The sequence below is a fragment of the Ascaphus truei genome, chromosome 1, assembly GCF_040206685.1.
Source record: "Ascaphus truei isolate aAscTru1 chromosome 1, aAscTru1.hap1, whole genome shotgun sequence".
Classification (NCBI taxonomy): domain Eukaryota; kingdom Metazoa; phylum Chordata; class Amphibia; order Anura; family Ascaphidae; genus Ascaphus; species Ascaphus truei.
This window is the reverse complement of record NC_134483.1, coordinates 512282442-512297176: the sequence shown is the minus strand read 5'-3', so window position 1 is coordinate 512297176 and position 14735 is coordinate 512282442. Positions and strand designations below refer to the sequence as shown.

General features: G+C 45.7%; 1 protein-coding gene across 1 annotated transcript in view; it reads left to right on the top strand.

Annotated features, from left to right (window-relative positions):
• Positions 1-14735, top strand: part of CFAP99 (cilia and flagella associated protein 99) — a 122220-nt gene that overhangs the window by 43977 nt on the left and 63508 nt on the right. The window contains exon 4 of the mRNA XM_075566304.1: positions 1656-1750. Coding sequence (XP_075422419.1) covers positions 1656-1750 — 95 coding nt within the window. The remainder of the gene's footprint in view (positions 1-1655; positions 1751-14735) is intronic.

The following is a 14735-nucleotide window of genomic DNA, read 5'->3' as shown; positions in this document are numbered from 1 at the left end:
GAACAGGTGAGAGGGGCCCAGCAGGCCGAAGCTGGAAGTAGGGCCCGGGCTTCTCTTAGCTGTGAGACCCTCTTTCACCCCAACCTCCTCCCCTCTCCTAACGGTGTTGCACCGGAAGTTGGCCCAAGCGTCACTGGCGTGGGCCCAGAGGCCTCCCCCTATCTCACAGGTAAATTCTTGGGGTGGGGGGGGGGGGGGGTATTGAGTACCTTTTTGTATTTTCATGTTTCCAAAGCTACCACATTCTTTGGAGGTTTTTTCCTTCTTTTACAATCTTTACTTCACCTCTTTGTTATAGGAGTGTTTGTTGAAGATTGTACATTGTTAATCCCAGTATTTTTTGCATGTACAGTATGTTTTTTGTAAAGGTCTGATGAGTTTGCAACGGACAGTTTAAAGTCAATGCAGAGAAGTGTAATCAAAAGACAATGCAAAGAGGGGGGAATTGAGTGGGAGGTGGGGAGGGGCGGAGGGTTGAGTATGAGGGAAGAGGGGTTGAGTGACAAGGAGGGAGGATTGAGTGTGAACGGGACGGGGGTTTGAGGGGGAGAGGGAAGGGGGATTGAGTGAGAGGGATGGGGGATTAAGTGAGATAAGAGGGGGGGGGTAAAAAAGGGGACGTCGGATGAGAGATTTGGGGGGGGCTTTAAACATTGTTGCAGGGGGGGCAAAAATTGTGGTTGCGCCACTGCTGGTACTGTTTATTTACATTTTGATTCATGCTGCCTTTTATATGTGTGTAAAATAAATGATTGTGACTGTAAATATGATGGACATTTCCTTTATGTGCCCACAAGGTTGCCTCTTCTGATCTAAGTATCTCAGAGAGCAAGGGGTCTCCCAGAGCTGAAATTAACGGGGTTCAGCTCCGGGAGACCCCTTGCTTCTAGGGTTGCTACACGGCTTCTCCAAAAATATTGGACACAATGGTGAAAGGTGCGACATGCTTGAGAGAGACACACACACACACTCTCCGCTCCATACTGTTTCCTCCAATCCTTAGCCCCATCCCCAGGCTCCTGACTAGTTTTTAACTTGCGCCCACCTGCCTGCTTACCTCCCGGCACGCGCCCCCCTCCTCCTCGGCTCCGGCATCAAATGACGTTACTGGGTCATGTGATGTCATGTTACCGCGCGGCGTCATTTGACGCCAGTTACCATGGCAACGCGTTGCCGAAGATAAGGTAGGAGGAGCTGCAGAGGCCTCGCACAGTACCCCCAGCATTTCATTTAAATGCCTTGGGGGAGAGCGCAGGACCTCTGTAGTTGCCGCGCACCCCGGGGGGGAGGGGAGGGGTAAAGAATTTCCACTTTGAGCACCCCCTGTACTAGACTGATCAGTGTCTTTATGCTTTAAATGTATTTTACCCTTTTGTATTTAAGGGCCTGCAATATATTAACCCTTTTAACTCCAAGCCCCTCTGGTAGTAAATGAGTGGCAAGAGTAAGTGATAACTTCCCATAATGATTGTTATAACTACATGTTGGTTCTTGGTGACATTTCATAAAACATCATTAATCTTTACACTAGTGCTTGATTGGTGTCCCTGGAGTCTGCATTTAGTTATAGATTGACATATATTAAATATTACAAACTGTATATATAATATATACGCTATACAGTATTATATGTCTCACATATGCTTCTTTTACAGTGATAGGTTACATTGCCACATTTCAGATGGAGGAACGGGGTCTTCAAAACTTTGCTAGACTAGTCAAGTCTCAAGATATCTCCAAAATGTGCAAGGTAAAAATCATGATAATCTGTGATGAAAATAAATGAGTATTGTATTGTATGTCTTTATTTTTTTAGCGCCATTAATGTACATAGCACTTCACAGTAGTAATACACGTGGTAATCAAATAAAGAACAGATAATATAAATAAAAGGTCATGGGAATAAGTGCTTCAGACATAAAAGTAACATTAAGGAAGAGGAGTCCCTGCCCCGAGGAGCTTACAGTCTAATTGGTAGGTAGAACGTACAGAGACAGTAGGAGGGAGTTCTGGTAAGTGCGTCTGCAGGGGGCCAAGCTTTATGTATCATGTGTTCAGAATGTTCACAGTGCTATTCATATGCTTCTTTAAGCAAGTGTGTCTTAACGTGGGTCTTATAGGTGGATAGAGAGGGTGCTAGTCTGGTGCTGAGGGGAAGGGCATTCCAGAGGTGTGGGGCAGAAAGTGAGAAAGGTTTAAGACGGGAGAGGGCTTTAGATACAAAGGGGTTAGAAAGAAGACATCCTTGAGAAGAACGCAAGAGTCTGGATGTTGCATAACGAGAAATTAGGGCTGAGATGCAAGGAGGGGCAGAAGAGTGTAAAGCTTTAAAAGTGAGGAGAAGAATGGAGTGTGAGATGCGGGATTTGATCGGAAGCCAGGAGAGGGATTTCATGAGGGGAGATGCTGAGACAGATCTAGGAAAGAGTAGAGTGATTCTGGCAGCAGCGTTTAGGATAGATTGTAGGGGAGACAGGTGAGAGGCAGGAAGGCCGGACAGCAAGAGGTTACAGTAATCAAGACGGGAGAGAATGAGGGCCTGAGTCAGAGTTTTAGCAGTCGAGCAACAGAGGAAAGGGCGTATCTTTGTTATATTGCGGAGGCAAAAGCGACAGGTTTTAGATATGTTTTGAATGTGAGGGACGAATGTGAGACAGGAGTCGAGTGTGACCCCTTGGCAGCGTGCTTGGGCTACTGGGTGAATGATTGTAGTTCCAACAGTAATGTGGAAGGAGGTAGTAGGGCCAGGTTTGGGAGGAAGTATGAGGAGCTCTGTTTTAGCCATGTTGAGTTTAAGGCGGCGGATGGCCATCCAGGATGATATAGCAGAGAGACATTCAGAAACTTTGGTTTGTACAGAAGGTGTAAGGTCGGGTGTTGAGAAATATATTTGTGTGTCATCAGCATAGAGGTGATATTTAAACCCAAAAGATGTTATTAGTGTGTGTGTGAGTTTGTGTGTGTGTGTGTGTGTGTGTGTGTGTATATATATATGTATATATATATATATATATATATATATATATATATATATATATATATATATAATAGACCAGGCCCCCTTAATTTATTATATTATAGACAGGTATAGTAACGTTATTCGTTAGGATCTCTAGAGAAGCCTAAGGGAGGCCAATATAGTTGCTAAGTGAATGCGACAGAGGGCCTCAGTAATGAGGATTCCAGGATGCTGACGGATTGGCTTTAACCGCGGATCTGCATTGACATTCCTCACAGGCTGAAGTGAAAGTGGCAATTACTATTAAAGCTAAGGTTACATATACAGGACCTGCTAAGGTCTCTAATGGGCCTAGTATTACTGAGATAATGATGAGAGATGTCCCAAGCAATGAGGAGGGGGGGCCCGGGTGTTAGCACAGTGAAGAAACAAGATATGTACCGCCATTAGGCTTGGTCCCCAATGGCTACTGCAGCGCTCGCTATGGCGGGCGCTGCGGGGACAAGAGCCGAACCTGCTGGGTGACGTCATGGCCATGCCCCCATCACCCCTCCACCCCTCTGTTTTTCCCCCTGCAGCTCACTGCAGACCGGGGGACTCGGCTGCACGCGCCGCCAGCCTCGCAGGCGCCCGTGCAGCGCAGGCACTGGGGCCGTAGCCTTAGGCCGCGCTTATAGTGCTGGCGATGCGCTGTTGCCGGAAAACAAATGCATTGTTGCCGGCGCGTGCGCTTATAGTAAGCGCGACGGCGACAAAGCGACGTGGTGACGCGATTTTCAGAAGCCGGGAATATTTGATTTTTCAGGGGCTGTCGCCTCATGTGACAGCCCCTGAACCAATCAATGCCCAGGTCACCCGCGACGCCGCCGCAAAGCGAAATACAACTTTCGCTAGCGGCGATGGGTGACGTCACGCGTCGCCAGCACTATAGGCGCGTCCTTGCTTGCCCATCCCCACATTGGGTGTCAAATGTACTCCTCCCTGCCCATCTTCCTAGGAAGGTTACATCGGTGTGATATGTACATGGCTACTCCATATGTTTTACTATCTCAGGGCGCTGGAATTCAGGCGGCCGGGCGATGAGGTTGTATAAAAAATGGGCAGCAGGAACTTTTATAGCACAACTGTCAATTATTCGTTTCCCCAAGCACAAGGAGCGCTCATTCATATATTGACAACGTTGCACTGTATTTTACATCAGACATACATGAATACGGTTCTTCCATCAGTGCCCACTCAAGAGAGAGAGGAAGAATGTTTGTGTTATGCCCATTTTGGAACTGTAACAAGGGACTTATCCCTGTTCAGTAATGTTCCTTTAATCTAGCAGTGTGGTAGTTAATTACTAAACACCACCTGCCTGATTAGATTGTTTACAAAAAGCCTGCCTTTGAGACAGGAAGTGACTCTCTTTAGCTCTGACTGAGAGCTGACCTTCGGAGAGACAGAGCAGAGGTTCTTGAGTCCCAGGAGAGACTGACCAAAAGAAACCCAGATCTCTGGAGCTGACCAGTCTTGAGCTCTGCCAGCCACACAGCAGAGCTGATTGCAAGACACCAAATAAGACTTCTAAACCTGGATGCTGATATTTTTCTGTGCACGCACGGGTGCGGTTCCAGGAGAGCAGAGAAGCTTACTCTACAGCAACTAAACAGATAAGACTTTCATTATTAAGAGACTGCTTATATCTGCTTATTTTCATGTTATGTGTTTGGGCTGGGAAAAGCTTAACTAATGGAGTTTTGAACTAATTGCAAGGATTTCACTAGAAATACTCCCAAGTGAATGAAAGCTTTGTTCCCCCCCTGTGTTTGGATAATTTCCTGATAAAAAGGAAAAGGCACAATAAAGCCTATTATAATTTGACATTATAAACGTCTCCAAATTGTGTACCTCTGTGAACGTCCGTCTACATTTGGTGTCCGAGCTGGGACAAGAGGTGTCCTTGTAGTTAAAAAGGACCGTTTTTTTAATGTGAAATTATTTCTTATGCTTTTTGCCTACAAACAGTCTGAGAAAAAAAAAACCTCATGCAGCAGAGATCAAAGTTAAAGGGACACAACACTGAAACTTACACTGCATTGAAACTTACAAAACCACAGATGGACTCTTTGCCCCAATCCCAAGAGGAGAGAGACTGCTGAAGCAGCTAAAACTTTATTTGCCTATCACAAAGCGTAATATGGTCATTGAAATAGGGGTTTTGCCTTCCAGCCATAGTCAGGGTTCAAGAAGTGAGTCAGCCCTAAAAGGGATAGGTGTTTGTTGTTTTCAAAAGTTTCGCTGAAGCAGTGAATACAGATGGTGACCCACGAGTGGTACTGATTTTGCAAATAAAGGTTGCCATACCGCATAGGGCTACCAGCTGTGAATGGAATATATGCAGAAAAGTGTGAAAATTGATACAAGACTGTGCTGAAGCAGGGGAATTTTTAGCAAACCAATGCTGAGTGTAAAATTGCCCTATAGGGGGAAAAAGTGATTTCTGAACTGTGTAAAAGGTTTTTTCAAAACCAATTGCTGAATGTTGAGTCACCCTGCCGGGAATTAAAGAAATAGTCCACTGCAAACAATGTTTTTTTTCTGCAAGTAAAAAAGTATTGTATTGTATTGTATGTCTTTATTTATATAGCGCCATTAATGTACATAGCGCTTCACAGCAGTAATACATGTGGTAATCCAATAAATAACAGATAATATAAATAACAGATCATGGGAATAAGTGCTTTAGACATTAAGGAATAGGAGTCCCTGCTCCGAGGAGCTTACAGTCTAATTGGTAGGTAGGGAGAACGTACAGAGACAGTAGGAGGGAGTTCTGGTAAGTGCATCTGCAGGGGGCCAAGCTTTATGTGCCATGTGTTCAGAATAGCCACAGTCCTATTCATATGCTTCTTTAAGCAAGTGTGTCTTAAGGTGGGTCTTAAAGGTGGATAGAGAGGGTGCTAGTCGGGTACTGAGGGGAAGGGCATTCCAGAGGTGAGGGGCAGTCAATGAAAAAGGTTTAAGGCGGGAGAGGGCTTTAGATACAAAGGGGGTAGAAAGAAGACATCCTTGAGAAGAACGCAAGAGTCTGGATGGTGCATAACGAGAAATTAGGGCTGAGATGTAAGGAGGGGCAGAAGAGTGTAAAGCTTTAAAAGTGAGGAGAAGAATGGAGTGTGAGATGCGGGATTTGATCGGAAGCCAGGAGAGGGATTTCATGAGGGGAGATGCTGAGACAGATCTAGGAAAGAGTAGAGTGATTCTGGCAGCAGCGTTAAGGATAGATTGTAGGGGAGACAGGTGAGAGGCAGGAAGGCCGGACAGCAGGAGGTTACAGTAATCAAGACGGGAGAGAATGAGGGCCTGAGTCAGAGTTTTAGCAGTCGAGCAACAGAGGAAAGGGCGTATCATTGTTATATTGCGGAGGAAAAAGCGACAGGTTTTAGAAATGTTTTGAATGTGAGGGGCAAATGTGAGAGAGGAGTCGAGTGTGACCCCAAGGCAGCGTGCTTGGGCTACTGGGTGAATGATCGTAGTTCCAACAGTAATGTGGAAGGAGGTAGTAGGGCCAGGTTTGGGAGGAAGTATGAGGAGCTCTGTTTTAGCCATGTTGAGTTTAAGGCGGCGGAGGGCCATCCAGGATGATATAGCAGAGAGACATTCAGAAACTTTGGTTTGTACAGTAGGTGTAAGGTCGGGTGTTGAGAAATATATTTGTGTGTCGTCAGCATAGAGGTGATAATTAAACCCAAAAGATGTTATTAGGTCACCTAGAGAGAGTGTATACAGAGAAAAGAGAAGAGGTCCCAGGACAGAGCCCTGGGGTACCCCCACAGAGAGATCAATAGAGGAGGAGGAGGTATTAGCAGAAGAGACACTGAAAGTACGATGGGAGAGGTAGGATGAGATCCAGGATAGAGCTTTGTTCCGAATGCCAAGAGTATGGAGAATGTGAAGGAGAAGAGGGTGGTCCACGGTGTCAAATGCTGCAGAGAGGTCGAGTAATATGAGCAGAGTGTAATGACCTCTGTCTTTGGCAGCATGGAGGTCGTCAGTTATTTTAGTGAGGGCTGTTTCCGTGGAGTGAGCAGTACGGAAGCCAGATTGTAGAGGGTCTAGGAGAGAATAGGTGTTGAGAAAATGGAGCAAGCGAGCGAATACAAGACGTTCAAGGAGTTTAGAGGCAAAAGGCAGGAGGGAGACAGGTCGATAGTTAGAAAGACAGGTAGGGTCAAGCTTGCTGTTTTTGAGTAATGGTATGACTGTTGCATGTTTGAAGGAGGATGGAAAGGTTCCAGAGCAGAGGGAGGAGTTAAAAATGTGCGTGAGCGTAGGGATTATAGTAGGAGCAAGAGGTTTTAGGAGATGGGAGGGAATGGGGTCAAGAGGGCAAGTGGTAGAGGGAGAAGAGGCGATCAACAGCGACACATCCTCCTCTGAGACAGTGGAAAAAGAGTCAAGGAAGGCAGGAGGAGAGTTAGGAAGAGGTGTAGGATGGGAGGAAGAAACAGAGGGGATGTTCTGACGTATGGATTCCACCTTTTCCTTAAAATAGTCAGCAAAGTCCTGAGCGGAGATGGAGGAAGGAGAGGCAGCGGTGGGTGGTTTGAGTAGAGTATCAAAGACAGAGAACAGTCGGCGTGGGTTAGACTTGTGCATGTTGATTAGTGAAGAAAAGTAGGCTTGTTTAGCTTGCGAGAGGGCAGAGTTGAAACAGGATAGCATAAATTTGTAGTGAAGGAAGTCTGCGAGAGTATGAGATTTCCTCCAGAGGCGTTCAGAGGAACGAGTGGAGGAACGCAGCATGCGCGTGTGGGAATTTAACCAGGGTCTAGGGTTAAAAGGGCGAGTGCGGCAGAGAGAAAGCGGGGCATGTAGATCAAGAGAGGAGGACAAGGCAGAGTTGTAGTTTCTGACCAGTTTGTCAGGGTCTGTAGCAGATCTGAGAGAGGAGAGGGAGGAGTGTAACGTGGACTCAAAGTCAGGTAAGTGAATAGAGCGCAGGTTTCTGCAGAACCGGGGTGTAGATGGAGGTGGAGAAGTTGAGAAGCGAGATAGAGAGAATGAGATGAGGTGATGGTCAGAGAGAGGAAAAGGGGAAATGGAGAAATCAGAGAGAGAGAAATTTTTAGTGAAAACCAGGTCTAAGTAGTGGCCATCCTTGTGGGTGCTGGCTGCAGTCCACTGTTGAAGGCCAAAAGAAGAGGTTAGAGAAAGAAAGCGGGAAGCCCAAGGGAGAGAGGGGTCATCAATGTGGCAATTGAAGTCCCCAAGGAGAAGAACAGGGGAGTCTGAGGAGAGGAAGAAAGAGAGCCAGGATTCAAAGTGAGAGAGAAAGGCAGAAGGGGGATGAGTAGAGGTAGGTGGGCGATACATGACCGCCACATGAACAGGGAGAGGAGAGAAGATCTGGACAGTGTGAACCTCAAAGGAGGGAAAGGCAAGAGAGGGGGGAATAGGAATAGTTCGGTAACGGCAGAGAGAGGAGAGCAGGAGCCCCACATCTCCACCCCTGCCATTAAGGCGCGGAGTGTGGGAGAAGGAAAGGCCACCATAAGAGAGAGCAGCTTCCAGAGCAGAGTCAGACTGAGTGAGCCAGGTCTCAGTTATAGCAAAGAGAAGCAGGGAGTGAGAGAGAAAGAAGTCATGCACAGAGAGGAACTTGTTAGAGAGGGAGCGAGCATTCCAAAGGGCACAGGAGAAAGGGAGAGAGGAGGGAGGGTGGCAGGGGATGGGTATGAGGTTGGAGGGGTTAACACCAGAAGGAGTAGAAGTTGTATGTGGGAGGCGAGGACGAGAGCAAGTAGAAATAAGGCAGGGACCAGGATTGGGAGAGATATCCCCAGAAGCAAGGAGGAGAAGCATGGATAGAAAGAGGATGTGTGAGGATGATTTGTAGGGGTGTGTTTTAGTGCAGGAGGTATAGCTGTGTGGTGACAGAGGACGCAGGTAAGAAAGGAGTTCATGTGAACTGAGAAGTGGGGAAGAAAGGAGAAATGGAGATATATGAATAGAGTTAGAGACATAAGGAGACTGGTGGAAGGAAGTGCATAATTTGAAAATAAGTGCGGTTGCAGCAAATATAAAAAATAAAGGCGGCATCACAGCAATAGTTAAGTGTTGAGATGTGCAGTCTGGGATAGATGATATCCTCCTTTCCAGCGTAGATCAAAAGCAGGAATCAGAAGCAGTAGGTGATGTCCACTTTTCCACTTCTTTTTGAACTTCCTTTTTAAACTTCATAAATACTTGAAACATATATACTTAAAAGCATATCTGCTTCAAAGCATGGCTGCTAGCAGCAATGGCTGTTAGGAGTTTACTTATATACTTTTACAAAGTCACCTGGTTGGCATAACAAACTTAATTAGCACATGTGAGGGTAGTTAAAGCAAATGGTTTTTCTAAGGTGGGTGTTGCCTTGCCTTGCACAAGTGTGAAAGCTGAATTAAATTAAGACAGTAGGGGGATGATTTACAGACAGACAATTGGAATATGTTTTTACCTAAATAGAACTAAATACACAGCATGGGAGGATATCAGGATAGACAGACAATTGGAATATGTTTTTACAAGCATGGCTGCTAGTCTGCCTATATATATCTTGGGAGCAAAAACAGACACCCAAAGTGTGAAGTGTGAATGCCATAATACCCAAAGATGAGACTGAAAATTACTGAACTCAGGCAGAAAACCAAATTCTGTTGCTGAAGCGGGGAGATTGCACCCTGCAAGAAAATGGTGTAAAGCAAATAGACTTTTTTACCTAGCAACTGCACATCTTGTATACCTGATAAAAGAAAATGCATGCACAGCACTGCTGATATTGAAAAAAAAAATTGCCCAAGAAAGAAAAGTCTACAGAGATGCCTGTGAGAGCTACGACCTCTACAAGCAAAATATGCCCATCTGTAGGACTACCACAATTGGGGGTTCTAGCAAATACAGTGGCAACAACTGCAATAGTGCCTCCTGAGGTCATTAAGAAAATTACACCTGATAGCCTAAAAAGGGAGGACAAGATGCAGCGTTCCTGTAATGAACCCTACCCCACGGAAGAGTGGCCCTTCCAGTCCAATAAGGAGGAAGACATCTCTTACGGGGAACCCGAACCGAGTCACACCCACAAAACACCCCAAGAATGGTGGGGGTGCCTGAACTCGGCATGAACAGAAAAGACCGCTCCCTTTGATGACGAGTATGATCAACAGGAGACAGAGCGGGAGCAGCAGATCACCCAATATTTCTGTCAGCTAAAGCAACTGCAAGAAAAGCCTGGCATATATAATGAAGCTGCTAAAATTTCAAATGAAGATGGAGACCCCAATATCCCTGAAGGGACGGTGTCATCCAAATCAAAAAGGCGGAAAAAGAAAAAGAAAAGCAGTTCTTCACTTACCGTGGAAGGAACAGACACGTCCGCAGATCCTGTGGAGGAAAAGGGGGACCGAGTTGCCCTGCAGCCTAGAGAAAATGGAGAATTCGTCCCACGGTTAACCGAATATCCAGAGGGCCCAAGGCAGAAGTCGTGTACCCCAAAGAAGTGTCTGTCCGGTGCCAACAGTCAGGAACCCTCAACTAGTTATGCCAGGGAAGCGGAGCCGGAACCAGTGAGTGACGATCCCTTGACCAGCCCTGAAGACGCCCTGAAAATTGCCAGGCATGACTGTGATCTGCTCTGTGAAGAATTAGGAAGAGAGAGAAAAAATAATGCTGAGCTACAGAAGACTGTGCTCGCAATTTACTCTGCGGCCAAGACCGAATTGGACGATCTCAAGACTGAGCTAGATACTGCAACGGCTACTATCTCCGCCATGGATGAAAAGCAGAGCCAATCTGATAAAATGGTGGCTACGCTAAAGCGGAAGTATGAGGAGGCACTGAAGCAGATGACAGTCTTCCAGCAAGAGGTTCACACTCTTCGTATAGAGCTTGATGCCTCACATCATGAGACCAACAGCTGCCGCACAGACCTGGAAGTTTCCAGAAAGGAACTACACAGTCTCACTGAGGAGCTGGACATTGCTAAAGAAACTATTGGTAATCTTGGTACAGTTCTCAAAGTCTCTCAGAAGGAGCTTCAGACCCTCAACCTAGAGAAGGAAGTCTCACGAGAGGAGATTGTCATTCTCAAAGCAGATGTGCGTAAATGGAAGGAGGACTGCAAAGAAGCCCTGAAGAATACAGAGACTGAAAAAGGAAAAAGTTCAAGATTAAAAAGAGAAAACTTAAAACTGAAAGAAGAAAATTTTCAGTTAATAGAAGAAGTCAAGGAAAAGTTTGACGCAGAGCACCGACTGCAGAACCAACTGCAAGGTCTGCATACACACCTCCAGTATGCTGAGGAGAAGCAGCAAACGCTACAGGAAGAAAAACTGCAGGCTGCTAAAGAGGTACAAGCGCTGCAGGAACGTCTGAATACCCAGTACGTTCCCACAGAGCAGTATGAGGAGCTAAAGGCCACGCTGCATGTCTTCAGAGCATTGTTGGAAGCGGAGCTTCGATACCAGGTGACTCTGTATGAGAGGGAGCGTGAGAAGGCTCAGAAACTGGAGCAAGAGCTGGAGAGACAGAGAGACTGTTCCATTCCCTTGAGTCAGTACACCAACGAGAAAACAGACGCAGCGGCAACCTTGACGACAAAAATTACAGAGCTCCAGAATATGAAGGAGACTCTGATACAGATTCCTTCAATACGGAAAAAGGTATTGGCTCTGCCCAAGCACCAGTATCTCACAGTAACTAATGCCCGTAAGGACAAGGGTACAGTGAGAGTTGGGGACTCCACGCAACTTCAAAACAAAATTACGAAGTTTGAGCCACCTAAGAAAGCACTAGCCAAACCTGCAGCTGCCCAACAGGCAACAAACAGAGGTAGGAGTGCAGAATCAAAGCCAGAAGAATCCTTAGCTGAAGAAGCTGAACTGGCGAGTCCGTGGTTTGGAGAAGCTGCAGAAAGACCACTTCAAGAGCAGAAAACTCTAAGGGCTAGTCCTAACTGCCCTACAACTGTTGCCATACACTTTGTCTACAAAAAGAGGAGTGCCCGACGCAACAGAAATCTCAAGACCGCACACGCGATAAAAAGACTTTACGTGGAAAAAGTCCTCCTCGAGCGACTGAGGAGTGCTGATCTCAAGCATCTTCGGGAGGAGACAAAAATAAACTGGAGAAAGGGCTCCAATCCCAGCGGGACAGAGGGTTCTCTTCCTCCATCCACTCTCATTCAAGTCACAGAGATATCTAGAATAAGAGTGGAAGGATGGGCTTTGGCCGTGGTAAGCCCGAGCTTCCCACAAACAGGGGATGTATGTAACAGGGGACTTATCCCTGTTCAGGAATGTTCCTTTAATCTAGCAGTGTGGTAGTTAATTACTAAACACCACCTGCCTGATTAGATTGTTTACAAAAAGCCTGCCTTTGAGACAGGAAGTGACTCTCTTTAGCTCTGACTGAGAGCTGACCTTCGGAGAGACAGAGCAGAGGTTCTTGAGTCCCAGGAGAGACTGACCAAAAGAAACCCAGATCTCTGGAGCTGACCAGTCTTGAGCTCTGCCAGCCACACAGCAGAGCTGATTGCAAGACACCAAATAAGACTTCTAAACCTGGATGCTGATATTTTTCTGTGCACGCACGGGTGCGGTTCCAGGAGAGCAGAGAAGCTTACTCTACAGCAACTAAACAGATAAGACTTTCATTATTAAGAGACTGCTTATATCTGCTTATTTTCATGTTATGTGTTTGGGCTGGGAAAAGCTTAACTAATGGAGTTTTGAACTAATTGCAAGGATTTCACTAGAAATACTCCCAAGTGAATGAAAGCTTTGTTCCCCCCCTGTGTTTGGATAATTTCCTGATAAAAAGGAAAAGGCACAATAAAGCCTATTATAATTTGACATTATAAACGTCTCCAAATTGTGTACCTCTGTGAACGTCCGTCTACATTTGGTGTCCGAGCTGGGACAAGAGGTGTCCTTGTAGTTAAAAAGGACCGTTTTTTTAATGTGAAATTATTTCTTATGCTTTTTGCCTACAAACAGTCTGAGAAAAAAAAAACCTCATGCAGCAGAGATCAAAGTTAAAGGGACACAACACTGAAACTTACACTGCATTGAAACTTACAAAACCACAGATGGACTCTTTGCCCCAATCCCAAGAGGAGAGAGACTGCTGAAGCAGCTAAAACTTTATTTGCCTATCACAAAGCGTAATATGGTCATTGAAATAGGGGTTTTGCCTTCCAGCCATAGTCAGGGTTCAAGAAGTGAGTCAGCCCTAAAAGGGATAGGTGTTTGTTGTTTTCAAAAGTTTCGCTGAAGCAGTGAATACAGATGGTGACCCACGAGTGGTACTGATTTTGCAAATAAAGGTTGCCATACCGCATAGGGCTACCAGCTTTGAATGGAATATATGCAGAAAAGTGTGAAAATTGATACAAGACTGTGCTGAAGCAGGGGAATTTTTAGCAAACCAATGCTGAGTGTAAAATTGCCCTATAGGGGGAAAAAGTGATTTCTGAACTGTGTAAAAGGTTTTTTCAAAACCAATTGCTGAATGTTGAGTCACCCTGCCGGGAATTAAAGAAATAGTCCACTGCAAACAATGTTTTTTTTCTGCAAGTAAAAAAGTATTGTATTGTATTGTATGTCTTTATTTATATAGCGCCATTAATGTACATAGCGCTTCACAGCAGTAATACATGTGGTAATCCAATAAATAACAGATAATATAAATAACAGATCATGGGAATAAGTGCTTTAGACATTAAGGAATAGGAGTCCCTGCTCCGAGGAGCTTACAGTCTAATTGGTAGGTAGGGAGAACGTACAGAGACAGTAGGAGGGAGTTCTGGTAAGTGCATCTGCAGGGGGCCAAGCTTTATGTGCCATGTGTTCAGAATAGCCACAGTCCTATTCATATGCTTCTTTAAGCAAGTGTGTCTTAAGGTGGGTCTTAAAGGTGGATAGAGAGGGTGCTAGTCGGGTACTGAGGGGAAGGGCATTCCAGAGGTGAGGGGCAGTCAATGAAAAAGGTTTAAGGCGGGAGAGGGCTTTAGATACAAAGGGGGTAGAAAGAAGACATCCTTGAGAAGAACGCAAGAGTCTGGATGGTGCATAACGAGAAATTAGGGCTGAGATGTAAGGAGGGGCAGAAGAGTGTAAAGCTTTAAAAGTGAGGAGAAGAATGGAGTGTGAGATGCGGGATTTGATCGGAAGCCAGGAGAGGGATTTCATGAGGGGAGATGCTGAGACAGATCTAGGAAAGAGTAGAGTGATTCTGGCAGCAGCGTTAAGGATAGATTGTAGGGGAGACAGGTGAGAGGCAGGAAGGCCGGACAGCAGGAGGTTACAGTAATCAAGACGGGAGAGAATGAGGGCCTGAGTCAGAGTTTTAGCAGTCGAGCAACAGAGGAAAGGGCGTATCATTGTTATATTGCGGAGGAAAAAGCGACAGGTTTTAGAAATGTTTTGAATGTGAGGGGCAAATGTGAGAGAGGAGTCGAGTGTGACCCCAAGGCAGCGTGCTTGGGCTACTGGGTGAATGATCGTAGTTCCAACAGTAATGTGGAAGGAGGTAGTAGGGCCAGGTTTGGGAGGAAGTATGAGGAGCTCTGTTTTAGCCATGTTGAGTTTAAGGCGGCGGAGGGCCATCCAGGATGATATAGCAGAGAGACATTCAGAAACTTTGGTTTGTACAGTAGGTGTAAGGTCGGGTGTTGAGAAATATATTTGTGTGTCGTCAGCATAGAGGTGATAATTAAACCCAAAAGATGTTATTAGGTCACCTAGAG